This window comes from Botrytis deweyae (genome assembly GCF_014898535.1).
Source record: "Botrytis deweyae strain B1 chromosome Unknown BDEW_001, whole genome shotgun sequence".
Classification (NCBI taxonomy): domain Eukaryota; kingdom Fungi; phylum Ascomycota; class Leotiomycetes; order Helotiales; family Sclerotiniaceae; genus Botrytis; species Botrytis deweyae.
In genome coordinates this window covers 2036511-2061607 of record NW_024066208.1, presented here as the reverse complement: position 1 = coordinate 2061607, position 25097 = coordinate 2036511, and the positions used below count along the sequence as shown (strand labels likewise).

The 25097-nt window shown below is 40.1% G+C and overlaps 7 protein-coding genes across 7 annotated transcripts; 3 read left to right on the top strand and 4 right to left on the bottom strand.

The window, feature by feature from the left end:
* Positions 1 to 437: 437 nt before the first annotated feature.
* On the bottom strand, positions 438 to 909 carry EAE98_000615 (uncharacterized protein; the record flags this gene model as incomplete). Its single annotated transcript, XM_038948233.1, has 2 exons — positions 438 to 521; positions 577 to 909. 2 exons carry the CDS (start codon positions 907 to 909, stop codon positions 438 to 440), a joined length of 417 nt encoding a protein of 138 aa, XP_038815910.1.
* Positions 910 to 1802: 893 nt separating this feature from the next.
* EAE98_000614 (uncharacterized protein) lies at positions 1803 to 2381 on the top strand (the record flags this gene model as incomplete). Its single annotated transcript, XM_038948232.1, has 2 exons — positions 1803 to 1931; positions 1989 to 2381. 2 exons carry the CDS (start codon positions 1803 to 1805, stop codon positions 2379 to 2381), a joined length of 522 nt encoding a protein of 173 aa, XP_038815909.1.
* A 202-nt stretch (positions 2382 to 2583) lies between these two features.
* On the bottom strand, positions 2584 to 3892 carry EAE98_000613 (uncharacterized protein; the record flags this gene model as incomplete). Its single annotated transcript, XM_038948231.1, has 5 exons — positions 2584 to 2635; positions 2683 to 2969; positions 3022 to 3251; positions 3309 to 3620; positions 3679 to 3892. 5 exons carry the CDS (start codon positions 3890 to 3892, stop codon positions 2584 to 2586), a joined length of 1095 nt encoding a protein of 364 aa, XP_038815908.1.
* A 285-nt stretch (positions 3893 to 4177) lies between these two features.
* On the bottom strand, positions 4178 to 4564 carry EAE98_000612 (uncharacterized protein; the record flags this gene model as incomplete). Its single annotated transcript, XM_038948230.1, has 3 exons — positions 4178 to 4366; positions 4419 to 4475; positions 4529 to 4564. The coding sequence occupies 3 exons, from the start codon at positions 4562 to 4564 to the stop codon at positions 4178 to 4180; spliced, it is 282 nt and encodes a 93-aa protein (XP_038815907.1).
* Positions 4565 to 5025: 461 nt separating this feature from the next.
* On the top strand, positions 5026 to 6601 carry EAE98_000611 (uncharacterized protein; the record flags this gene model as incomplete). Its single annotated transcript, XM_038948229.1, has 3 exons — positions 5026 to 5268; positions 5320 to 5534; positions 5587 to 6601. 3 exons carry the CDS (start codon positions 5026 to 5028, stop codon positions 6599 to 6601), a joined length of 1473 nt encoding a protein of 490 aa, XP_038815906.1.
* A 13038-nt stretch (positions 6602 to 19639) lies between these two features.
* On the bottom strand, positions 19640 to 20022 carry EAE98_000610 (uncharacterized protein; the record flags this gene model as incomplete). The annotated part of the gene is given in 3 exon segments (XM_038948228.1): positions 19640 to 19665; positions 19685 to 19903; positions 20004 to 20022. 3 exon segments carry the CDS (start codon positions 20020 to 20022, stop codon positions 19640 to 19642), a joined length of 264 nt encoding a protein of 87 aa, XP_038815905.1.
* Positions 20023 to 21674: 1652 nt separating this feature from the next.
* EAE98_000609 (uncharacterized protein) lies at positions 21675 to 22814 on the top strand (the record flags this gene model as incomplete). Its single annotated transcript, XM_038948227.1, has 1 exon — positions 21675 to 22814. One exon carries the CDS (start codon positions 21675 to 21677, stop codon positions 22812 to 22814), a length of 1140 nt encoding a protein of 379 aa, XP_038815904.1.
* Positions 22815 to 25097: the final 2283 nt, after the last annotated feature.

Below are 25097 nucleotides of genomic sequence, written 5' to 3'. Positions count from 1 at the left end.
TGCACGCCCGTACCTTCATTATCTTCTCCTCGGCATTAACGTCAATGATGAGGAAATACAGGCGAAGTCCAAGGAATCTCTTGAAGAGCTAGGCTTCCCATGAACTGTCTAGCCAGAATCAAAAGTTGTCAGCATGAAAGATGATGTAAGTCACACAAATAATATTCAGAAGAGTCGGTGGGCCCAAATATTAGCTGTTTCTCATTGCTAAGCTACAGCGCGGACTAGAAGCAAGTTGGGCTTTTGTGGCTAACACATATCTTTAGCATCGCCATGCTACTCTAAATATCAAAACTCACAAGGCATTGAACCAAATACGAAACTGTCTATCTCCCATTCAAAGAAAACCACCAAAGCTGAGTTGGCAAATCGACTTGCAACTTAGACTAAACAGATAGAGTCGAGGCAATTTACTCCCATAGAATACACCAATAAGCTCATCGGTGTAGCATTTTCGAGTAGCCGCGGCGAGAGCGGTGGTGGTGGTAGCGAACTCGCTTCTGTTTTTCGACGAATGGAATCTAGTATTGATATTTGATCAGTACGACTAAATCTATGTCAAGCAGTCAGAATTACCGTGTCTATAGTATAACAGGCTTCTTGCTCTTCCTCAAGCTTCTTGTTCCATGCAGCATTAACTACCAAACTGTATTGATTTTGAGCAGCAGCTAATGCTATTTCATAATTGGATTTCGCTCTGTATTCATTATCGCAGACGATACAGGAGCCCGACCGATATCCGTAATCGTCTCCTAGAGCGTTCAGGTTTTCTTCGTTGCCGCAGAGTCTACCGTCTTGGGACATACTGCAAAGTTGGTAGGTCCATTTTGTCCATTTGTGTGCAAGCTCGCCATTTAGGAGAAGCAAACAACCAGCCGATTGCAAGACAATAGATGAAACCTTGCACATTTTGCCCAGTGGTGGCCTCGGATTGAGAGGTCGTGATGATGTTTTATCTTGAGATTATGTTTGAAAGTAGTTGGACTGATATGACAGCAAATTCAAGATTCTGTGCAAACAAAAGTCCATCAATAAATCTTGGTTACCCTTTAGATATTATTTAGTAGGCAATTAGTCACTTGTGTTACAGTGTTATGCTCCAAGCGTGGCCCAATGAATACCGATTCGAATAGACTTGGTGAACTATGGCTTTGTGTTTCTTTTTCTTTGGACCCTTTGCGCGTTTGCAGATTTGTGTAACACAAAATCGCGGTGTGACTGATCTACTACAGCCGATATCTTCAACGTGTATTTTTGGTGTAACAGAGTACTTCAAGCCTCACAAATTACTAGAGGATTAGTGCCATTGCCGCGTGTGCAAAGTAAATAGCGCAATTAGGTATGGCCTGTGCATTCTTCAATGTATAAGGCAGAGAGAGGAAAAAAGATCTATCTCAGCTATAATTATCTTCCAGAATGACAATCCAATCCCAATAGCGGTCAAAATATTCAAACAAATCGATGCTAGCAATGACAGCATAAATCTTACTGACGATTTTCTTCCTCGCTCGTCGAGTTCATCCACATTCCGTGTTACGCTTTGATCATGTCGTCATTCAGTGGCATTTTCCTAATGCGGTAATCCCCATCTCCTATTCCGGTAGCGAGACAGAAAGCTTAATAATCTAGAAACAGTGGGTGCACGGACTATTCTTCGATATCTACCTCGACATATTGTCTATATAAACCATGCTATTGACACTCAATTCCCAAGTCATTCTGCTCATCATGGCATTTACTCTTTTCTTGATTATCGATTTCCCTCACCATTAAATCCAAAGAGAGTCAAGCGATTGATAGCAATGGCCGATACCACCGCTACAGACAAATCCAAGCCTTACTTCCCCCTTGCCGGCGGAGCAAACGACGGCTGGTCCACTGACGATGAAGCAACGGCAACATGTTTCTGCGGTGCTGTGCAACTTGCATTCGTAAGTCGAAAATCGAGAGATTAGATACCATACTCTGACACTAACTCTACCGGGCAGCCGACCCAAGGCCCTGGCCTAGTTAACACATTCATCTGCCACTGCCACGACTGTCGCAAAATCACGGCGTCAATGTTCGCATCTAACTTCACTATCGCTGATTCTCATTTAAAACACGTCCGTGGCCGCGAAAATCTGAAAGTTTTCAGTCAATCCAAGACCATCGCGACCGGATCGACAATGGCCAATCACTTTTGTGGGACTTGTGGTACGCTTATGTATCGTGTTGGCTCGAGATTTCCAAAAATGAGCATTTTGAGAATTGGAACTGTGGATGATTTTCATTTACATGAGACGAAGTTGAGACCCGGGGTAGAACAATTTACCGAGGGGAGAGTGGGGTGGTTGAGAGAATTGGAGGGGGTGAAACACTCTGCAGAAGGAGCCTTTTAGTTGAAGTATATGGAACACATGTAGTGGCGATATCCAGATTGCAAGAAGTAAAGCAATAATTAAGTTCAGTATCTATTTGAAATTAAAATAAATAGGCCGTAAATTTTTTAGACATCCTCCAGTGATGATCAAAGCTTTTCTCCTTCTTTCATAAATGGAAACAATACAGTCAAGTGACTTTGAGCAAACGAAAGCTCGATTATCAATTAGCGTTCGGAATATTACTGATGAATACTACCAATACAGCACAATATCTACTTCAATTAGCCTGAGTTCAAATAGATCAGCAAGGAAGACTCACCCAGCAGCGGCGCCAAATATTTCATGTCTTTTGGCCTGAGTAAAAAGTGACAAGACAGCAGAAAATAGAAGTGTAAAAATAAGTAGCACGCCAATACTAACTGTGTACGTGACATCCAGGTTATGATGCTCGGTGAGCCGGTACAAAAGGAATACTGGGAGAACAAGAAGAAGGAGTAACACTAGTACGAGAAGACTCGTTACGAATATTTCTTTTCGGGATTTGCTATAGAAATGAAGGTTTGGGTCTGTTGTCTTTTCTCGGTCTTCTGTGGTGCAAAAAATTGACTTTCATTTGTTAGCCCATGGGTTTATTAAAGAGAGAACGTTGGTATTGTACTTGTAAGAATGCACAATGAAAGATCTGGAGGAATCTTTCGGTCATGGTATCAAGATATGCGCCTTCTCTTCCCTCACGCAAGGTGATGAGGTCATTTTTTTCGTATATGAATCCTTGCTCCTCGTCAACGAGAGGTTTCTTGTCAAAGATGTATCGCTCGACGCTTCGATAATCACTGTCGGCAGGACGGTTCATGGCATTCACATGCTGAGACCGGAGTAGTAGCTCGTCTAAGATACATAAGTTCGTGCGTAAGCTTTTGATTGTGGTCAATTGGGAATGCTCACCGTAAGCAGCTAACTTTGCTTCTATTTCGTCCAGGACTATAGTCCTCGTCCGAAGAGTTGGATCTTCAGCGAGCTCCTTTCTCTCAGCTGCTATATCTGCATTTCTAGATCGCGCCCGTCGTTTATCGGGTGCGTCTTCTGCTTCGTCGAGATCATCAAGTTCGTCTAGCTCCATTTCTAGTCGACGAATCTCATCCTGTTTGCGGAGAAGTAAACGCGAATGAAGATATCCGAAGCGTCGATAAATTTTGAAGTTTTCATCGCTGTCTAGAAATATACTTAAAGATCGGTAGCTTTTTTGATGTTCCGATACTATGAAAGAAGTTATTGGCCAATGAATTCAATGTTTATTTTTGTTACACAAACTTACGACTTCTCACATGGGGTTTTCGCAAGTCCTCATCCGTGGTAGGTTTTGATGTTTGCCAAGGGCGCCATTGAACAAACGATTCTCGATATTGAGAAACTTTTCTGGTCGTAGGAGTAGATGAATTTGTTGCAAAAGTGCTTCCTTTAGAGAATTCAGTAGAAATGGTGGGTGAAGTACATGGGGAGTTGAATAATGGTAACGTGTTAGAAGCCATTTTATTTTAGTTTTTGCTGAATTAATGAGGAAGATGCGAACATCTGCTAAACGGAATAATGTAGTTTATATCAACGTTTCAATTAGAGTTAGCCGTGAGGCGATGAATTCTGCCAACGCAAGCTGTATCATTCTTCTCATTTTCAGAAGATGGGCGATGGCGATGCCTGCGAGAAGCACTCAGCCTAGATACACGGCTACAAATGGCGAGTTGCATAAGAGCTTATGCAAGTATAGCCTGTCATGTACCACCAATAGAATCCCGACCCCACCATAAGCCGCATAATCAAGCTGAACTGAGCCTTTCCTGCTTGACCCATTCACCTTCCTTATACAGCGCCCCAGTCTTTGGGTCCTTGACTTGATACACGAATTTTCCCTTCTCTTGCTTTCTTGCAAAGATTTTGAATTCAAAATCCCCTTTCCTTGGAATGCTCAACCAAGCACTATCCTCTACATTGAACAACGCCATCGACTAGCATGATAATCAGAATCATCCATAAAAGTGGAATTGAGGGAATACTGACATCCGAAGGATTCTTAGACTCTGTATAAATTGAACGGTCCTCAGGCGTCTGTGGTCTCTTCTGAAAATAAGTAAGACTAGTAATTTATCTTGTGCAAGCTGTGAACTCACCGTAATCTCTGTCTCAATTGACAGTATTTCCGACATTTTGTGAGGCGGATTGATGGACTGGTCTTTTGGAATCGTATATATTGAAGAAAATGATTACGAGGTTTTGATTTGAAGAGAATTGAATATGCCCGGAGGAAAGCCTTACGAAGGGATCTTTAAATCAACCCTTCTAAGGCTCTGCAGAGCCTCGATCTGACATTACCTGCATAATGATATGGATTACAAGCAGTCATCCGCTTACGACCATTGTGGTCACCGATAGATTGACCAAAGAAACGAAGGATTTACAGTGGGGCTTATCTTCAATCTGCTCAGCCACATCATCCCTCATCTTTTGTACGTCCAACTTTTGGCACAACTGAATTGAGAACTCATACATAAGTGGCGATTCTCAGGAGTACCCCTCTGGTTCGTTGCGAAACTCCAACCAGAAAGGATCTATTTTACGAAGCTACTAAATTGCGTTCTAGACTTTTACGCGGTGTCTAAACTACGGGATGGCCTCCAGCAAGTCAAATTCTGTTTTGAAACCTGACCATGATAGCAGAAGAACTACAGCTCCAACCATAATTATTCCCCCAACCGACTACCAAGACAAAGAGGCATCGAATGATTCCAAATTCAAGGCGATTTTCGATGAGCATATGAGTGCAAAGAATGCCTCGGTTGCATACCGCGAAGTACATGTTCTTCTGTTGTCATGGGACCGTAAAGTCGATGATCTACATGTAGAGAAAGAGGTAATTAATTATCATTAGGGACTATCTCTTCAATGATGCTGACGTTAGCAGGTTGCGGATCTCGAGAATGTATTTCGGGATATTTTCAAATATAAAACAACACAAAAGATCTTGCAGCAGAATCCGAAGAAGCATCCACAAGTTCAAATAAACCTATATCTTGCCCAGTTCGTTGCGGATCATGATGATCCAAATACTCTTCTTATTGTCTACTATGCCGGGCATGGCAAACAGAGCGACGATGGGGATGGATTAGCTTTAACTCCGTAAGATGTGGAAGACCTACCCCAGATATAGAAATTTCTAATACGAAATTAGATCAACAACTCAGCCAGATGAGGAAAATGAGTTACACGAGATTGTCTGGAGCTCCGCAGAACACAACATACAGAACACCAAAAGTGACGTTCTAGTCATATTTGACTGTTGCAATGCTGGCGAAATGGATCGCAATGTTCGTGGCTCTGACTTCACCAGAAGAGCATTTGAATACATGGCTGCAACTTCTCAGAATTCAACTACGAGAAAGCCAGGCCCTAAATCATTTACCGTTGCCCTCATCTGGGCCTTGAAAGAATTAGTCCGGTCCAAGACCGGGAAGCGTTTCAGTACGCAAGAATTGGTTCGAAAGATTTACCAAGCGCCCAATTTTCCAGAGACTCAGGCGCCAAGATTAACAGAACGAGGCCCGATAGGATCTTTGAGAAAAATTGTCCTAGTTCCTCTGGATCAACAATCAAAATCTGGAGTCCGAGGAGAGAATAGCGCTGGACAGACAGATGAGATAAAAGAGACATTGAATCTTCGATTCGTCTTTAATGGTCGAATCACCAACAAGATAGTCAGAGAACTTGCTAAGGATCTAACCCATCTTATAAGTGGGGGAGACTTTGTGGCATCCACGGTCCTTTGGGATGGGATCAATACTTCTAATTCGACCAAGAAACGATTCCGTGATGTTGTCACCCATGTAATTGGACAGAACCACGAAAGGAATCGGAACAAATCATCAATTCAAAATGTGGATGGTGCACGATTCTCACCAATCACACCTGTAACACCCACAATACAACAAGAATTGCCAATTTCATCCGAAGATAATGTTGATTATATACCCAATCCACAGCACTTATTCCCAAGCCCTTCACCAGAGATTGCGTTAAATAAAGGAGAGAGAATTGGAGGAGACGGTGATTCAGATTTGTCTAAGAAAAGAAAACGAGAGGAGAGTACGATTCAAGACTTGGGAGCTGTTGATGCGATATCTAACTCGTCACTTACACCACGTAAGACAAGACAAAGTAAACGTCAGTCTTATAATAGGAAGATCTAGAGGAGCGATTGCTAGAAACTTGGGCAATGCGTTGTCAGTGTAATCGAGTTGGCACACTTAAAGCTTTTTGTTTCATTTGTAGCTTCATAGATATCATGGGAGGTTTCGTGGATCTAATTTGAGGGATTACAGGGCAAGAAACATGATTGCACCGGAGATAGTGATCCGGGCAACATTTTGGCTTCTACATATAGATAGACAATCTTTTTTGCACATTTCAGGTCATTCATGATTTGAAGTAGAGGATCTCGCGGCATTCCAATCAGTTCATAAATATTAAAGGCGACGATACTCCGGGCGAAAAAAAAACTTAACTGGCATAACCTAAACCCGTTTCAACTTCGCCATGCATTTTTCGTAACCATCTTTTGGTGCTCAATGCCTGAGATTTTCGATCTGAACAACCAAAACATGTTGAGCTAGCTTGAGCACATGTAACTCGGTTTTGTGGGGTGGATAGACGCTGAATATATATACAGATGTGGGGCAAATGTTCGATAATAGCATTCAGCAATCTAATTCTTTGGATGTGGCATGATTTTACTTTTTGCATTTCATAGATCTAAAGTGAGACAACACCCCTAGTTTCGAAGCAACAATTACCGTGATCAATTCTTCTTTGGATGATAAGTCTTTGAGCGAATTCCAATACATGGGCCATCAGTATTTTATCGATCTTGTTTCTGCCAGTCTTATGAAAGCCAAGCAAATCTAACTTAGTTTGCCCCACTATCGCAAAGAGACATGAAGCATGCTTTTGTTTTTAGTCAGTAGAAGGCGAGGCTTCTGGAGCATAACTTATCATTGTGGCATTTCTTTAAATTGTTCACATGCAAACGGTACTTGCTTAATCATGGTTTCCAACATACTTACCACTTAACCTCAGGGATTGACCTCACATTGCGAGCTTTTCAGTCCTCGCTTCGGCTCGCTACGCACGGAGCGTTAATCGCTATTCACCAAGATTGCCCGGCAAGTTCCTACCCAAATCTTTCACAATCCCCACCAAAAAACACCAAACTCGAAATCTTCAAAAAGACCTTTGAAACACATCTAGAAATTCAAAAAAAAAAATGGCAAAAGAAATACTGCATCCACCGTGGATCACAGTATGAAGAAACCCGCATTGGGTTTGCTTCGGGGGCTGGGGCAATCGACATCAAAGGCTCTGGGTTCTCAGTATAACGTGTTACCACGGGGCCACGGGACCATCAGCTCACTTTGATGTTGATGAGTGATGTACTTTTTTTTGACATATATAGTTTGGTAACTGAATATTCTCCTAGGTATGGGGATGAATACTTCCCAACTAATTACACAAAGAATTTTCCGCAGTTTCTCCGAAAAGATCACTTCTCAAGATACACTCCCATCTAATCTATTCACTTTCAAAAATTAAGTTCTAAATCTTCATCCAAAGCACACCCTCTCCATGTTATCTCCAAGGTTAAAAAATGTCAAAAAATCAAAAGAAATACCGCCCTCGCGAGCGGTACCCAGAAACCGTGAATGTTTACTGTACTAATCAAGGTCAAAGAGGCCGGGGTTCTCAGTGGACAATGTTAACCACAGGACCATCAGGAAACTTTGCATTATGTTGATTGAGAGGGGAGTCCATACTGGGGACTATATTGTCTTGGTTGAAATGCTGAATAGTGCACTCTGCCAAGCTGGAGCTAGAGCGTTTTTTGATTATAGCTTAATAAGGATCACATTCTCAGTAAGGTATTTCTCACCTTTAAGACTATTCGAAGCTTCTTAGCTGTTTGATCCTCGGCTTTACTTTCTGAACTCAGCTACTCAGAATCTGTATCGCTATTTCATATCACCTCAACGCGAAGTCGGTATACCCACTCTCAATTTCAAGTAATCATGTTGTCAATATTATTATTTTACTGAGTATACTTTCCAAAAATGGACGACATCCTTTTTCCCATACCTTCCTTTCTTTTCTGTCTCATCTTTTGCTCCTGCCAATTCCATTTTCTGCTTAGCAAGTCTACACAGTCCCAAAAAATCTCAGTCGTTACAACTCATAAACAGCTTATATCGAGACCTGAACGATTAGTGGGAAAGAGAAACTGTTAGGATCAACTTAGTTGATAAGTGTAAAGTTCTTTAGTCTATTATGGTTGTATTCGTTCTTGATCCTTATGATCTATGGGCAGCTAGTACTTAATATAGGGAAGCGCTAGCGCCGCGCTAACTAATACACTTCCCTCTTTGATCATATGATCGATATCCCGACAGAAATGAACCCCCATCCCACCATATATGGAAACTCGCTTCTCAACTTATCATTTTGTGCAACCCGTTCTCTCCATCTGAAAATTATAAGGTTATACTTCACTCAAGATAGACCTTGCCAAAGCAAATCTCAATCGATGTAAACTTCGTCCCATGAAATTCAAAGTCACAAATCTATTTACACAGAAAGAACTATCTCATATCCCACTGAATTCCTCTATAAGAACAATCCAAGATGAATAAACGAAGATTAGCATCAAGTCAAATTAGATGAGAATAAATGTTTGAGCTATTAATACTACACTTTTTATTATACGTTTTGGATTAACTAAATATAAAACTCTTGATATTTGTATATCAAAATTATAATTATCTCATAAGAAGTAAGTCGGATACCCCACTTTCGGGCCACCCCCCTTTTGGGCCACTTTTAATACCAATAATACACCAAAAATGGAATTTATAACTATCACGGAGGTAATAGCTATATCTAATGGTCACTTTGATCAGGAGATAGATATGTAAAATGATAATAAACTAGATTGACTTGAGATATAATCATAATAATCATACCTACTTTATATACCCTGATCGAATAAGGTACTCGTCTAATTAGATATATAGAGCACACAAATAAAATGAATAAAATAGTGTTAGTAATCATAGGAGTAAGTACTCCGAAAGAGTACCGGGATTAGTACTTGTAAGATTATACTATACAGTGAATTCCGTGACAATAACTTTCTTATTTATAGATAGAATTCAATGAAAATTTGTATATATATAATTTAAATCGATTTAAACTTATTCTGAAATTTTTAGATTTTTAGGATTTTTCTATATTGAAATCTAGAACTTCGAAATATCGATTTTCAAATCTATATAGGAATTATATATAAATTTAAAACTTTTATAAAATCTTAAATAACTTTTTAACAACAATTATTAAAAGAAAACCATATATATTTTTGAAATATTTAAATTTGAATTTATATAGAAATTCAAAAAAAAATTCGAAAAAATTTACAAATATAAAGATATAATATACAATGAATTTAGAGTAGTATAAATAATCCCTGTCATTTTAAGGATACCCCTATAAATATTTATTTATAAGGAATTTTCTATTTTTTCTAAATCTTTTATATTAAACATACTATAAATTTATAGTAAAATTTTATAGTTTATTTTTAGCGATTTTTGTTAGAAAGTTATTAAAGATTTTATAAAAAAATTTAAATTTGTATATGATTCTCATATAAATTTAAAAATCGATATTTTGAAGCTCTAGTTCTCAATACAGAAAAATCCTAAAAATCTAAAAATTTCAGAATAAACTTAAATCGATTTAAATTATATATATACAAATTTTCATCGAATTATATTGAATATTAATAGAAATATTAATAAACCTAAAAAGTGATTTTTGGTGTGAAAGGGTGGCCCAAAACAAGGGTGGCCCGAAAATAGGGTAACCGATTTAATTCAATTATAGAAATCACATTTCTACATCAGAACCTCGATTTTTATTAAATTCTGAATAAACTAAGATTAGTATTAGATCAAATTAGATAAGAACAAGCCTTTGAGCCACCAAAACTACACTTTCCATTATGCATTTTGGACTAGCTAAATACAAAACCCTTGATGTCCATACATCGAAATCATGATTATCCCATGAGAGGTGATCTAATTGTAGAAATCACATTTCTACATCACAACCTCGGCTTTCCATTACATTCTGGAATATGTGAATAGGCTGCGCAAAAACCATCTTTACCCGTTGGTAATCTGCAGATATTTCGCACCATGGGTTATTCGTCAGAAGTCCCAAGTCCTACATGCCTTGCAGATTATCTGTCGAGGTCATTATCCGCCCCACGGGTACCGTTACCGAGCCTAGATGCGAATGAAACTGGATACATGATTAGCTTTCTTCATCCAGTCCCGTGATAACTAGACTAGAGACTACTATCCCGTATCGAAATAACAAGAAGTATCTCTGCATCGCTATGGCGTGTTTCCATAGCGACTTTTCATACCCTTCTTCCCTTGGTCTATTCCCATTTCATTATTCACCACTCCATACTAAGAATTCCTTACCCCCGACCAGTCTCGCGGGTCATAGACTCACTCTTTTCCACTCCAAGTACAATACAATATATCCCTGTAGGATCGACCTTCCCTGTGATTTAAACTCACACTTTCTAGGGTTGTGATATGACCGTCAGATCACATTGATCTACCCCTTTCTCTGTATCAACTGCTCCATCAAAGATGATAGTAAATTTGAATCACATAGATCATCTTATACCAGAATTCAATCATGTGATATCTATAGAACTATCGAGGGTTTCGCTTTACCAGGTCGAATGGTGCTATATACTTGGTCATGACTTAACAGTGAAGTCGAATTTACAACCCCAGTACTTTCTGATACCTTTTCTATCGTTTCATATAAGATCCAGATATTGAAAAGTCTATCCAAACAGAAATGGAATATGTATCACCAGTATCCTTTGCGAAAATAATCTTACAAAAATACAGCGCATGAGGTATTTGACTACAAGGGAGTCGCGACTTTCCGAAAATACACACGAGCCTAGCAATTCAGTATAAAAGCATTGATAAATGAAAGACAAGCACGTGGCCTATGAATAAGAAGAATGTTTGTAGACAATAAGTTGTTTTCGTGTTTAACAACCCAAACGGTGAGATATAGCGTAGTGAATGCGATACGTTAATAAGTACCTACTTCATTTTCGCGACCCGAGTATACTCCCGGGGACATTTATAAATCCCAAACAATATTTTGGAATTGATAATCCACTAGCTCTAAGGCTGCATAAATAAAGCGTGTACTAGTCATCTTCGTCGTCAGCGTTCCAGTTTCAAAATTATACTATTAGATTTCTGGGATCTTACAATTTCACTACTCAATCTCTAATTCTAGCTCGATTTACGAATCAAGTCACATCAGTACACTAGACACGAAACCTCAAACACGGAATTCCAAAGAGCATTCAAGTACTCACTATCTTGTCATTATCACGTGTACCATAACCCGCTCGCTTCTCCTCCACCCCCTTTTCCCATCTTACTTCATCCTCATCAATGCTTACCTAATAACATTCATCTCTAGCTAACCAAGCAACCTCCACTTCCACTTCCACTTCCATTTCCACCTACTAGCCACCAACCCACCCCACTCACAGACGCGTTGCCACGACACGACATCATAATCCACACCTCTCATCCACATCGGCACGACTTTCCGATCCTCCCATTCTGATGAGAAATATTAATATGGAGCCGTGATGCTACGCGGAATGATGTTCCGTGCGTATACATCGGGCTATGATGAAAGGAGAAAGGACCCGAAGAACTTTTACATGTCAGACATGATGTATATACACGCGGAAGATTGTCATAGGTACGGCGCGTGAAATTCGACGCTGGTCAGCGGGGCGGAGATGTGGAATGTGAGATGCTGATGGAGATCTCGGCAAATGATCGGATTTTATGAGATGAGATTTTGCGGGGCGAGAGAGATATCAAAACACTGTCTGCGAGAGTACTACTCTCGAGCGTTTCTACTCCGTATACAATAATATTGTCTAAACAATTGCCTTACTTGTCGATGACCTTGTTGGATAGATATTAGGTAATAAACCGCAGAGGGACGGGCCAACGGGAGCCAACATAGTAATAAACGAAGTGTATTTATTTAGTTCCGCGCGATACATTATCCGCGCAAATAACAACGCCTCCACCGATATGAACGAATCAAAATCAACATCGTAAAACCTTCTCAGCCAAGCGCGAAGCTAAATTTCTAGCATCGCCCAAGTCCGTAAATCGACGAATCGGGGATAGTGTTACTCAAGGCAGACATATTTCAACCCGCTAGAATCAATCATGAAAGATCTACAGGACTCCAGGAGATTATGATCGTATGGCATGTGGGCCAAAGAAAAAGAAAGAAACATTCATTATTCAGTTTCAGGAAACAGCAAACGAGCGCCAAGAAAAAGCGCTCGTGTACTTTGTAGATCCCTCGTCGGAAGATTGTTTATACGCAGCCCTATGATTCTATGCAGAGACGCCATTCTCAGGAACCCGGTCCAGCGGCAAGAGACCTACCAACTGGAGAGAAAACCTCCGAAACGACCCATAGGGAATGCTCAAGTGATATCCATGGGACAAATGGAATACGAAATGGAAATTATGATAGACCTCGCCACCCCTAGGATGATGAAGAAATTCAGGCGACGCTCGATATACTTTGGACTAACGAGTGAAATGTAACGTTGGAACCGGTTTTCGAATTGATAAACAAGCGACGAGTAGAAGAAAATGAGACGTTGAAGGATGGTCGTCATGATGGCCGCGCGCCTAGTGTAACCACTGGAAGCAGATGTGGATTTGATGGTAGCACACAATCAAAAATATGGAGTTTTCTCCGTATATAAAAATCTTAATCGATCCTTCGAATTTCGTTATATCAAAAGGGCAACCAAATGATTAAAAAAATAAAAAAATAAAACAAAATCAATAACTCTATTACACAGAGTCTCAGCCCATCACAGAACTCATAAACTACGTTTCACAAGGACAGATACCCGCCAAGGCTGAAAACAGTACAAATCCATTAACCCATATGCCGCCAGGATGCAGCATGTACATCGAGGCTGAAGCCGATTCGGCATCAAGTGAACCGCAGCATGATGTGTAATTGGAGAAACGAATCAAAGCATGCCAATCCGTTACCAAATGTTCGGAGAGGGGTTCCGATCGATAAGAATGTGACGATGTGATAATGTGATGGTAATGTGGCTTTGGTGGCAAGTGAGGGGTTGGATGTTGGTGTTTCGATTTTGATTTCTGGTGATGAGGGGTAGACAGATAAGTAGAATTGGTAATTGAATGAGACGAGTTAAATCTCAACACGAAAATGAAGTTATAATGTGAATAATCATATAAAACGCAATGCAAATACACAGCATGAAGGAAGTTCCTCCTCCCCGCCACCAATCCCCGCCCACCCTGAGATATGCAACATGATTTTTCCAAACACAAGGTTAACATGTGTGATTTATATACATACCTAGGCTAACTTATCTAAGATGAATATGAGAAAAATGTCTAATGAACCAAGTATAGGTTTTCCTTGTAGAGAGAGTAGAGGATGGTAATATAGGTATGGAGAGAATTCGAGTCTTGAGATATAAGAGGAGGTGATTACGTAGTACCTATCATATGAATAGAATCTAGTTACCTAGATATGTAATCTTACATAAAGGAAAGAAGCTCCTCTCACCATCTAATGAGGAATTATCGTAGATATGCAACAATACAATACAATGCTTCCTTCTGGGATTATGTGCGATTAGTAAGAGGACGACATATCTAGGTACAGCGCGAATATATCGTCCCAAAGAATTGGTATGTGAAGTAAGTATTATTCATACATACATTTACATATACACATATATACATACAAACATCTGACCAGATGACAATGCATTCGCGCCTCTTAGCACTGTACATACAAATCCATGGCGTCAATACTGTATGCATCCATACATTTCCCCTCTTTATGAACAATTCTTGAGACGCCTATAATACAATAAGGTTACAATGCATTGGAACTTCTTGGCTTCAATAGATATCTGTATGGCGTAAGCTATCTGCTCGCTCTCGCCATCCCTTTCCGAAAGTATGAAAATTTTCGGGTCGCTCGTAAGGGTAGACTCGTAGCCGATATGCATAAGGAAAGTTATTCTTTATATGGATACTTACTTTGCTTCAAATCTTCATACATGTATTGATAGTAGCTATATATTTCGTACACATGAACAAAACAAACATCCCACAAGCCTTTCCCCACCCCAGTAATCTTCTTGGCCCTCGAGTCTACGATATACAAATTGGAATTCCAAATATTCATCTCCTGTCCACTTTGGGTATGCATGTTATCCACTCCTTGAAAGCTTTGTATTTAGTCTCCGATTGTCTAACCTCTCTCGTTTCCCTCTATGTACTAGGTACATATATCTACTAGATATCTAAAGTCTGGATAGTATCTATCTAGCTCAGCCAACATTTCCTACTGAAATACTTATCTACCAGGAGATTCACAAATCCCAATTCCTAGTATCCATACCCTCCTACCTCCCTCCCTCCCTAAAAATCCATCCATAATAACTCCCCAATCCCCAATCCCCAATCTGCAATACCCAATCCACAATCCACACTACCTACCCTCCTACCTCCTACCTACCACCTCCCCCCTCCCTAAACACATCTCCCACGCGCCTCAAACCAACGGACCGAATACGGTACCTCCGCAAACCAAGTTCCAACCCATCGGACAACTCCTAGCCTGATTTTCTAGTGTGCCTGCCTTTCTTTCTCGTTTGCGCCAAGACGCGATAAATAAGTTGGCGAGGATTGTGTTCTATCCGAGCTACCTCGAGCTAGGTGGGTAGGTACTCCGTATTTTGAGATTTTATATCATGATCTTGATGAAGGTTTCTATTGTGTGTGTGTTGTTTGATTTGTGGAATGGGGATGGGGATGGGGTTAGATTTATATGTGTATGTATAGGTATATATACGAATATACGACATGGAATATGATAATAAATATACAGTGGGTAAGTAAATTTGTACAGGAGATGAACTACGAACTATGAAAGAAAGAAGAATAAATCAATCCAAATTCCATAATCCGATATCCTCGTGTCTGCAAATATCTAGACTAGATACCTAATTCGCAGTCATTCATAGTCTCAACACATACTAGCGAAATATCCATAGTATAGCCAGCTTCCTTACCAAGTCAAGTATTGATAGACTCGTCGGTACGGGCTTTTGAATATATACATATATAATCTTACTACGTATAGATATAACCTTACCTTTAAGTCTTTCTTTATATCGTAAAGAGATGCTTGTAATGTAAGTCTTATTATCTATCTCGTGAGTGACTACGGTACGGAGGAAATATCGTAGTTAGTGGGAAGATTGATAGCTATGACTAGATATGATGTAAGAATGAAGTCATATGGTTTCATGATATTGTACATTACCTATGCATAGGACTTCTTTGTAGGAAGGAGTCTGTGGGTGGTGTGAAGCTTTGATGTTTGTGTGGTGATTGTATTGTTGATTGTATTGTTGGATAGAGGGGAGGGATAGAGCCGAGGAGGAGCTTGGATGATGGTTTGGATTGGTATGGATTGGATTGGTTTGGTTTGGTTACATTTTGATACTAGCTGTTAGACTAGCTGAGGTCATAGATATAAGTGTCAAATATATAGAAATGTATCTGTGTATGACAAAACAAGATATGTAATTGTGACCTAAAAACCGAGGAATGGAAGAAGAAAGAAGGGAGGCTTTATAGATCCATACTGAAATTGAAATATATTAGTCTTGCATTACTAGTATCTTGTCTTTCGTACAGATGATATAATAGGTTATCTACGGAGTATTATATTTGGGATTGGTATCTATCTAACTTCCAACGATGACTTTGTAAATCTTAATATATCAATCATCTGGAGAGGGGGAAAGATACATTAGTTATAAATTTCTAAATCATCGCGAGAATTTATTTCTCCCCATCCCCATCCTCATCCCCATCCTCATACTCATCCCCATCCTCATACTCATCCCCATCCTCACATCGAATATCTACAACAGAACAGCTACTAAATTCTTCTTCAGCACAAATACAAATATAAATACAAACACAAACCAAACACATCTTCAAAGTTCACACCCCCACCATCCACCCCCTCACAAAAAATCTCATGAATATCGATATTTCCCACCCTCAAAAACCCATTATGGATGCTATCGAAATTCCCAATTCCCAATTCCCAATTCCATTCTTTCCTTATTACCTATTTATTCTCTACTCAACCCTCACATTCAACACATAAATACACGAAAACATAAATACCATACACGATATTCTCCTCAAAACTTCCAAACATCAAAACATGGAATTTATTTTTATTTTTATTTTCAATCTTCATGTTAATTTCAAATACATGATTAACTAACCAACTGACTAACTGATGGGTCAGGAACAGGGATTCCGGAATGGGATAAGTGTGGTGTGTGCGCTTTGTGATGGATGCGAAAATCAGTCCTAGCGTACCTATCTACTGGTATTTACTCTGTTCTGTACGAAGTACAGGAAGTTGCTGCTTTGCTTTGGATGTGGTGCTGCGGGTGGGAATCCATGGGCGTGGTGTGATGATTGGTTTTGGGGATGGGGGGATGGGATGGGTGGAGGATGGATGATGGTTTGGGTTAGGATGGATGGGATGGGGATGAGGATGGGATGAGGATGAGGGGTTTGGTGATGCTTGTTTTATCATGGAGGAGGTGTATAGTATTACAATTTACGAGTACATGCGATTTGAGATGCAATTGGAATAGCGAGGGAGGGGTAGAATCTGTAGATGCCCGTTGGGTTGGGTTAGGTTCGCATACACGCCACAGGTGACAGGAGGGAGGGAAACACGGGGGGAAGGAAGGAAGTGTGGATTGAATATTAACCTTAGCGATGAAGAGATTTTTGAGATGTCTACGAAATGGTCATGTATATCGATAGTAATAGTAAAGAGGGAGATTGTATGGTATGGTTTTTGTAATGCTATGATATGTATGTATGTATGTAATCAGATGAAGAAAACCCTCTCGCATCACTTCACCCACCGGTGCGTGGTTGATTTTAATCTACAAAGACTATCTATCGTATACGAAATGCGAGATCGATCCTCTGTAGGTTAGAGTACCTACATAGACGCAGAAGGGGTTCCTCCTCCTCCTCCTCCTCCCCCGTCCAACACCGGTCCACTCACCTAAAAGGGTATCTCAAAAAACAGTATGCATACCTGGGTATGGAAAGATAGAAACAGAAGTGGAAGTGGTCCGTGAAAGAGAGTAGAGATGCCGGTTCATAGCAGAGCTTGATAATCTCATAATGAACAAGGTCGGTCTTGGCAATCATCAAAAACGGATGATCCGGCGATAGGTACCTACAGTATCTAAAAACTGTGACGTCTTTGGAAGTTTCGAGGTGGGTGTGAAAATTTGCGAGTGGTGGTATGGGTGTTGAATGGATGGTGCGAAGATAGGATAGGATATGATATGATATGGTTATTATATTATTCTATTCTATTCGATGAATTAGAAAGAATTCTCCAAGTATTCTGGGATGACTAATCAATGTAACTAGAGGTATCCAGAAGTAGATATTCGTACGAACCATGCTTACCTGGTCTAATCATAGAATACCTAGTACTTGATTCCCATTTCCAGCTGAACAAAAGTGAAGAAGTACTGTACATACGATACATAGGATACAGACATGCCAATAAGCTGCTGAAAACTACATACATACATCTCTGTCCAAGTAGTGTAACATGAAGTCATCTGGAGATCTCCGATACATATATACATACATACCGATACCTAGCATCGTCTACCTATCTACTAAATAAACACACATTCCACGAATATATTAACACGTTGAAGTTACCGTAATACATATATACATATACATATACATATACATATACGAGTACATATACATATGTATCTAGATACCTACCTAGGTAGTACACACCCATCTCATCCAGTCCAGTTTCTGCATATCAAATATCAAAGACCGACCGAACCGATACAAAAGAACCCAACCCAACCACCACCCAACCCAACCCACCAACCGGGAATTTTCACGTGCCGCAAAGTCCGTCACAGACTCACAGACTCACAGCTGAATGTGAGTGAGTGAGTGTAAGGTTACGATAGATACCGAAGCAACGGAAAGGTGTCGGGACGTTTGGTTTGGTTTGGCTCGGCGGGGATGATCAGAGGTGGTGTGGTGTAATCAATGAAGGAAGCATTTCACTAGGTATGGAATTTTATGCATAAGGGATGAGTAAATAAACTTGTTTGGGAAGGTTTGGCGGGGATGCATTGCGATTCGTTGGAAGAGGGTCGGTGGGTGGATTTTGTGGGAGGAATAGGTAGGTACTTCGTAAATGATTTTTTATAGGAATTTGAATAAAGAGGTGGTTTTTGAGTAAGAATGTAAGAATTCATGTAGATGATATCTGGTAATTATATCGATCAAATACTGGTAGATGAGATATATTGATGTGTTTGAGTGCTGAGTACCTACCGAGTGCTGAATGCTGCTATGGTTGTGTATTATTGCTTACACTATTATCTATCACCTATTACCGATCATTCATCATCCATCATCCTTTTAATCCAATTCTTCTTCAAATCCTCATTGAATATCTCGTAAACTCGACAAACTCATAACCACTCGTGACTATCATCTTCTCTCTTGCTTCAACACATATATTATGACCACACCTGAATTGCTTCACATTTATTGACCCATTGGCCTATTGATACTTGAAAATTTGAACCCTCGGCCTTATTCTGATGGATCTTACTCCAACCGGACCATTCCAATTTATTTTCCCAGCTTGGATCCAACGGTGGAGTATTATTCCTCCACACATATACATGCTCGAAAGGCTTCAACCCTTCACCAACCACGTGTGATTGGTCGACGGTTGCGCACGTTTTCCGAATCCCATCCCAAAACGAATGCATTCAGCAAATATCGGAACGGCTACGAGATCATCTTGGGCTAGTACTCCATTCTTGAAGGAAGATACTAGTACTACCCTCCATCGACTGTAGACCGAGGAAAGAAAGGACAAGCAATCCAAGGCACAGCTCACATTGTGATCTATCTGTCGCTTGCATGAGAAGGTCCTGTTAAGACGAAACTTACTGCCTCCAATGCTCGGGTGGACCATGCACGATACGGAATATCGCGATGCTAATGCTTGAGTTTGAGTGAAGGTTAGATCTTTGCGCGTGGCTGAACTCTTCTGTACCCATGGATCCCATCCATACTTTCTGACATCCACGCCGCTTTGCAATCCAATCCAATCCAATCCAATCACAAATACACGAGAGTCTTCCTTCGCATCATCCAACTTTCGAAGCGCTAGAAGAGGACGATGAAGCGATCATTCGCGAGCATCCCAACGAGAGGATCTTCCAAGGAACGAACGATGGATGGCGAATATACTGTACATTAGGCATACTCCGTACAGGAACTTCCATGTTGGATTCTGAAGGGAAAATCAGGTCGGAAGTATTTAAGTATTATTTAGAGGAAGAGCAAGGTAGGTATGGGTAGGTATGGTATCGGTATCTGGGTAGGTGTGTAATAAATATTAAGAATGATTAGTCCAGGAACAAAGCAAGAAACGACCAAGGAAAAGATCTTGGACAATGATAAATGATAGTATTAAGCCGCGATAAGGTAGGTTGTGGGTTGTTATTATCTGGGAGTACCAAGTTTGATGGTCACTCAGTTATTACCTAGGAGGTAGGTAGTAAGCAAAAGATGTTTGAAGAGCGAGCGAGCAGTGAGAAGGGAACAATTAACAATTAACAGTGAAAAGTGCATTTTGTATCATTTTAGCAAATTACATAGAATAATTAGGTATACAATAATTATACAATAATTAGACAATACAACAACACCACCACTATGCGATCTCTATACAGAGTAGGATAATAAATAATCATTACCTAGGTATTCCAAGGTGCTACTACATATTACTCTCTACGCCTCAAAACCCAGCGACATTTATCCTTTCACGCCGCTTATATAGTACTAGGTAGGTAGGCATAAAACACTAATTATTAACTCACACTTCACTCACCCACTCACCACCACTCACCCACTCACCACCACTCACCCTCCACCTTATCAATCACCTTCCGAACCCTCCATACTAGGTAATAAATAATCATCCCTAGTCATAATATATATCTTCTACCTCCCTAGTAAATCATAAATCAATCAACAATTACAACAACTTGATCCTCCCTCTCCCCCCCCTCCGCCCAAGACTTTTCCGATCATAATTCCTCCCAAGTCTCAGAGTCTCCAATCTCTCCAATCTCTCCAATCTCTCCAATCTCTCAATCTCTTCAAATCCTCCCTCCCTGACTTCACACATTCAAATTTATACCCGTTCTCCCGGTTTATCCTAACATCCTCTTTTTCCTTTTAAACCATACCACACCACCCGCGTTCATCGCTCCTTGACTTATTCTTCAATTGAAAATCGAGTAGCAGAATACCGACAGTAGTATCTACCTAGTACAAAACACACCTACTTCTTCCTCCTTGCTTACCTACTCTCTTTCTTTCTTGCTGGCTGGCTTGCTTGCTTGCTTGCTTTCTTTTTCTCTCCTCCTTTGTATTTGGCTGGCTTGTGAGGAAAGACAGGAGGAAGGAACATTGATTATTATTATATTAATATCCCCAAAGACCGACCATTCATTCATCCATCCATCCATTCACACCCCCCTCCCCTTCCAACCCCAAACTCAAACTCCAACCTAAGGGGAGAAAAAAAATTAAAGCTTGCTCCGAGCCCATCCATACCATCCATACACCACCACCACCACCACTCAATTTCACGCCAACTTCCCCCCCCCCCCCAAAAAACTTACGCTTCCATACGGCGGTATCCCGATTCTTAAAGGCCTCAATTTGGGACTACTCTTTTTAGCTTCATAGGAAAAAAAATAAATTCCTTGGTCTATAGCCTCGCAGCATACACTCTAGCCAACTACAGCTTACTTGGATTAATTCGAACCTCTTACGAGCCTTTACGTTTTGTTTGCGACCAATTAAATCCTGCTTCTACTTGATTCCTCATTATTGTCCCCGCAGTCTCCATTTCTCACACATCAATATGATGGCCGATGTCCCTCAAAGGAAACCAATGCCACCTGGTTTCCAAACTTCTCCTTCTGCTCCTTCATACAACAATCACAGTCGAACTCGTACGATTTCTTCCAATACCTTTCCTTCCATCAATTACCCGCCTCAACCGCAAAACCCCCAAACTCTCTATCCAGGAAATATGCAGATAAGCGGCTTCTCCTCACGGAGAACTCCTTCGACGGGTACCTTTTCGACAACGGCGAGTAGTGGGAATGGCCCTGTGCCATATCGTGGCTCTCAAGACTTGAGGCGATCCACGTCCTCACGATCGGGAAATTTACAACCTCAAGGTTATGTGGCTCTGATGCGAAAACAAAAGGCGACGGTGTGGTGTGATAGATCGCAACATGAAGATCCACGATTGATCGCTCAACAAAAAGCCGCCAAGGAAAGAGCAGCGGCTGCAGTACTCGGTGGACCTTTACAAGGAAGGATCTCGACGGGTGGCACAAATAGTTTGGTCGGAAGTAATCGAGTGACGGCGAAGATAAGACATCATGGGAAAGCTGGATTGGTAGGATATAGTCCGGGAGATCTTGTCGGAGGTGTAGTCGGTGTGCCCATGAGATTGAGTGCTAGTGAAGTGGAAGGTGGAGACAGTGATGATGATGGAGATAGCGGCAGAATTTTATATCATCGAAGAACGGGTTCTGGACGCAGTAGTGTTGGCAGTGCTAGGAGGGGTCTTACATATTCACGACAATCGGGTGCAAGTTCGACAGCTGGCAGATGGAGCTCAGGCCACACGCCACCTAGCGAGAGAGAGAGACGGGAATCTTTCGCAGATGTGGCAGAAGCTGGGGAAACTCCTGTGCCGGCTGAACATGCGAGTGCGAAGAATTATTTTGAAGGCGGTGATGGAACGAGAAGTGCAGGAGGAAGTATTAGTAGCGGAGAACGAGCAGATGGCATTGCGGACTTGAATTCGAATGATGCAGCGAGATTAGCAAGTAACAGCTTGCTTAAATCAACAATCACACGCGAAAAAAGTGTGAAGAATCCCGACGAACTAAGGCGAAGAGGAAGTGTCGACGAACGAACGACCACAATGACTCTTGGTGCGGGCCGATTATTTATTGCCAATCCCGATCATTCGGATAGTGATTGAGACGGGTTGGAGGAGCATTCTATGAGATCAAAATATACGATATCAAGGAACCTGTGAGGAACCTGCGAGTACAAAAGGAGATACCTTTAGACGACGGAAATTCACGTCACAAACATCACATCACATCATTTTAGGTTGATGAAAATAACATTACTTCGTTTTGGAGCAAAAGAGCAAAGCAAGCAACTGCATTCAAAAGGCGTAGCATTGGAGTACTTTGGGATTACATGGCAATATCAATTTGGATTGGTTTATTGGGGTTATTTGTGGTTGATATACAGTCTTCCTTTTTATACATGGAAGTGGATGGTTTTGGATTGGGCATATGGTGCTTTAATCAACGTTGCTTGTTTGTTGAGGTTATTGATGGATGGAATGGATGGAGGTGGAGAGAATTGAATGGAATGGAGAACAATCGTTTTTAACGTGGTATGGTGTTTAGTGGATTGATTGGCTTGGGGGAAAGGCTTGATTAGGGGGAGAGATGATGGAGGGATGGATGGAGGGATGGATGGTATGGATGGATGGTATGGCCTCGATGGCGCATACTGATATACGCACTGGACGCACATATACTTAGAAGGAGATAATGGTATACTGAATGACGAAGACGAATGTGTCTGGAATATTGAATTGGCGCTGCTCTGTGATGTGTGATGATGCTTTTGCTGTGCTTGTGCTTGTGCTTGTGATGATGCTTCTGCTTGTTCTATTCAACTTGTGACTGACGTCGAGAAAGATTGATATATCAGGCTGGCCGGAAATGTTGATCTATCTATCTATCTATCTATTTATCTTTCTATCTGGTTGGATTGGATTGGATTGGATTGGATTTCTATAAAAAAAAATTAAAAAAATTATGAGGTTGATAGGTAGTGAGGATAGGTAGTGAGGATAGGTAGTGAGGATAGGTAGTGAGGATAGGTAGTGAGGATAGGTAGTAGATAGGTTGGTTGGTAGGTAGGTAGGTAGGTAGGTGTGCATATATATAGGTAGATAGATAGGTAGGTATATATGGTACTTGTAATACTTGGATTGGGTAGGGTAGGCGAGGTAGGGTAGGTGAGTAGGTAGAGTAGACTCGGGAGGGTAGATAGGTAGGTAGGTATATAGATAGGAATATAGGTAGGTATATAGGTAGATAGGTAAATAGATAGATAGGTAGGTTGGTAGGTAGGTAGATAGGTAGATAGGTAGATAAATGTGGGTAGATAAATGTATAGGTAGGTAGGTAGGTAAATGTGTATATATATAGGTAGGTATATCTATAGGTATTTATGATCTCATTTTACTAATGATATATACATACTAGGTATATATCTAGGTATACATATATCTACCTAGAAAGGTATTTGTAATACTTAAGCAGGCTCACGCATTTAGAGGTTTCCTTATCTTTTTAAAGACTCAAACAACAACCTACTATAAATATCTATACAAAAACCTATATTAAACCTAATACATAATCTTAAAAAAATAAAAGCTTTAATTATTCCCGAAAATTACATATTAAAAAAAATCAAAAATATTTATAAACAATTTGTAAACAATTTATAAGCAATTTAATCACTTTCAAATTTTCTCTTGATTTTAAAACATTATCCCCTAATATATAGATATTTATAATAGTTTGCTATAAGAGTCGCTACGCTCATCGGAATTTGCGACGATTAGACTAAGAATAAGACTCGCGAGGATAGCTCTACATAAGTAAAAAAAACAGGCGGGAATTGATTACTATTCAAAAGACCTTCAACAACTAAAATCTCTTTTCGATATAATATTAAATAATAAAAACACTTAATTTCAATACAAAGAAGACTCAAATTTTCATTTACTTTTTTCAAATTTCAATATTTAATTTAAAATGAATTTATAATTTATTAAAAAAGACCTTTGAAAGAATACTCAATTTCCGCCTGTTTTTTCGCTTACATAGAGCGAGGGTAGGTAGATAGAGTATAGTATAAAAAAATATACTATATTATACTATGCCTTCTAATCTATACCTAGATATATATATAAGTATCTGTTCATTTATCTGTTTAATTTATCTGTTTATTTATTTATTTTTGTATTTACGAGTATATATATATCTTATTCATTACTCAGGTTTCTAGCAGGTGAATACTAGTCATGAGCGATTCGATTGTGATAGATGGTATGATATGATATAATATGTTATAATATGATATAGCAGATTTTTTATATTGTTTTATATCGTTTATTCTGTATAATAGATGGGAATTTTTGTTTTGAGATGTGGGTTCGGGATTTGGTTCG